Source organism: Dipodomys ordii, unplaced genomic scaffold, assembly GCF_000151885.1.
Source record: "Dipodomys ordii isolate 6190 unplaced genomic scaffold, Dord_2.0 Scaffold403, whole genome shotgun sequence".
In the NCBI taxonomy this organism is placed as follows: domain Eukaryota; kingdom Metazoa; phylum Chordata; class Mammalia; order Rodentia; family Heteromyidae; genus Dipodomys; species Dipodomys ordii.
Genome location: NW_012267619.1, coordinates 29,658 through 31,494, shown reverse-complemented (window position 1 = coordinate 31,494; position 1,837 = coordinate 29,658). Strand labels below are relative to the sequence as shown.

The following is a 1,837-nucleotide window of genomic DNA, read 5'->3' as shown; positions in this document are numbered from 1 at the left end:
CTTCATTGCTGTCTCTTCCTGCCTAGGTGTGGTGCATGCTGGGGTCCTCCAGTCCCCCAGACACCTGATCAAAGCCAAGGGAGGAAAGGCCACTCTTCAGTGCTCTCCTGACTCTGGACATTATACTGTGTACTGGTACCAGCAGGCTGAAGACAAGACCCTCCAGTTCCTCATTTCCTATTTTGAAGAGTCAGAGAGACATAAAGGAAGCATCCCTGGGCGCTTCTCAGCTCGTCAGTTCAGTGACTATCACTCTGAGCTGAACATGAGCGCCTTGGAGCTGAGGGACTCCGCGCTGTATCTGTGTGCCAGCAGCTTGCACAGCCCTGCACAGGGACTGGCTTTCTCTACCCAAACCTTCCTGCCCCAGCTGAAGATGTCACTTAGGGGGTGAGGCTGAGGCCCAGCCTTAGCAAACTCCAGGAGCCTTCTCCAGTTGTGGTAACCCTTCTCTGTCCTGCCCAGCTCAGACAGCTTCTGAGCATTTTATTTCCTAACTCTCTGGACTGTCCCTGCTTTGTGCTTTAATGCACATTGGATATTATAATACATACACAGACATTAGTGTTTCCTCTTTATATGTGGGAGATGTTAAGGTATCAGTTCATGGATGGAAAGCTGTAGCTCATGGAATTTCATAACATTTAATATTTAAAAGGATCAGTGCTGGGATCAAAGTGTACATTCACCACCCCTAACCTGAATTGTTCCTCAGGCTCTATAGTGTTTTCTGGTCTGTAAAATAGCAGATAGCACAGCAGTGTGTGTCCACTGCAAGATCAGCTGAGCAGCAATGGTAAGTCTCATTATGGATTGTGGTTGTTCTGAGATAGTGCCTGCCAGTCAAAACGCAATTCTCAGCTAGATTCCAATATGTATCCTATAAAATAAAAATAGTAAGGGAAGAATGTGGGTAGGGACAGGACAGGTGAAAATGTTTCAAGGGGCAACCTTGATCACTATAACTTTTCCCCAAAAGTGTCTTGTTCAATGGAAAATCCTTTTTATATTTACATAAAGACAATAATTAAACATATTTATATGTATATGTACATTTGTTCAAAAAGAAAATCTTTCTTTCCATGGCTTGGCCCAACCATGCTCCACTGACTCCTTTTGTTGGTGTCTCTTGGGCTCTAGGATCAGCTGGGTCTTCCAAGGCCAGAGCACTAGGCTCTCATTGGATTCTACCTGCTGTGTCTAGTCTGATTCTGTATTCCTCCTCACTAGACCAAGAGGGCAGCAATGTCATCAAGATTCAGTCCCCTTGTGTGGTTGCAGGATGGAGAGCTCACAGTGGGTCATGGCCTACCTGGAAAATGATAACAGGCAATGAATGCTACAGGGTAGGGATACATTTTCATGATACAGAAGTTTAGGCTCCATCCATAGTATTCTTTTGATGAATGGGAATCTGTGAATGAAGACAGAGATTGTCGATGTCATTCTGGACACAGCAGTCATCTATCTTTGCTGGTCAAAATCTCCTTTCTATTAGTAATCAGCCTTCTTATCCTTGGGCAGAAAGCATGGCAGGGGGACATGAGTGATCCAGGGTCCATGGCTGGACTGAAACCAGGGAGAATTCATCTCATGAGGACACCTGGAGACCTGAGCCCAGCGGGCTGCTGTCACCAGAATCAATGTGAAGCTAGATCCTGTACCCTGACCTTCACATGCTAATACCTGGATGTCTAGTGGCTTTTGAAGGCTGGTGTATCTTCTCAGACTGACAGGTAATCATTTACCAATAGGGTAAATAGAAAATACTGAAAAAAGCTACTTATAGGTACTGAGAGTTGAGATGCCTTAGGAAGTCCCAGGGCAGCAGTGCGGC

The 1,837-nt window shown here is 45.6% G+C and overlaps 1 gene segment (V, D, J or C); it reads left to right on the top strand.

The window, feature by feature from the left end:
• LOC106001759 overlaps positions 1-445 on the top strand; it is a 12,052-nt gene extending 11,607 nt beyond the window's left edge. Inside the window, 1 exon segment of the V gene segment in view lies at positions 419-445. Within this exon segment, the coding sequence occupies positions 419-445 (27 nt within the window).
• Positions 446-1,837: the final 1,392 nt, after the last annotated feature.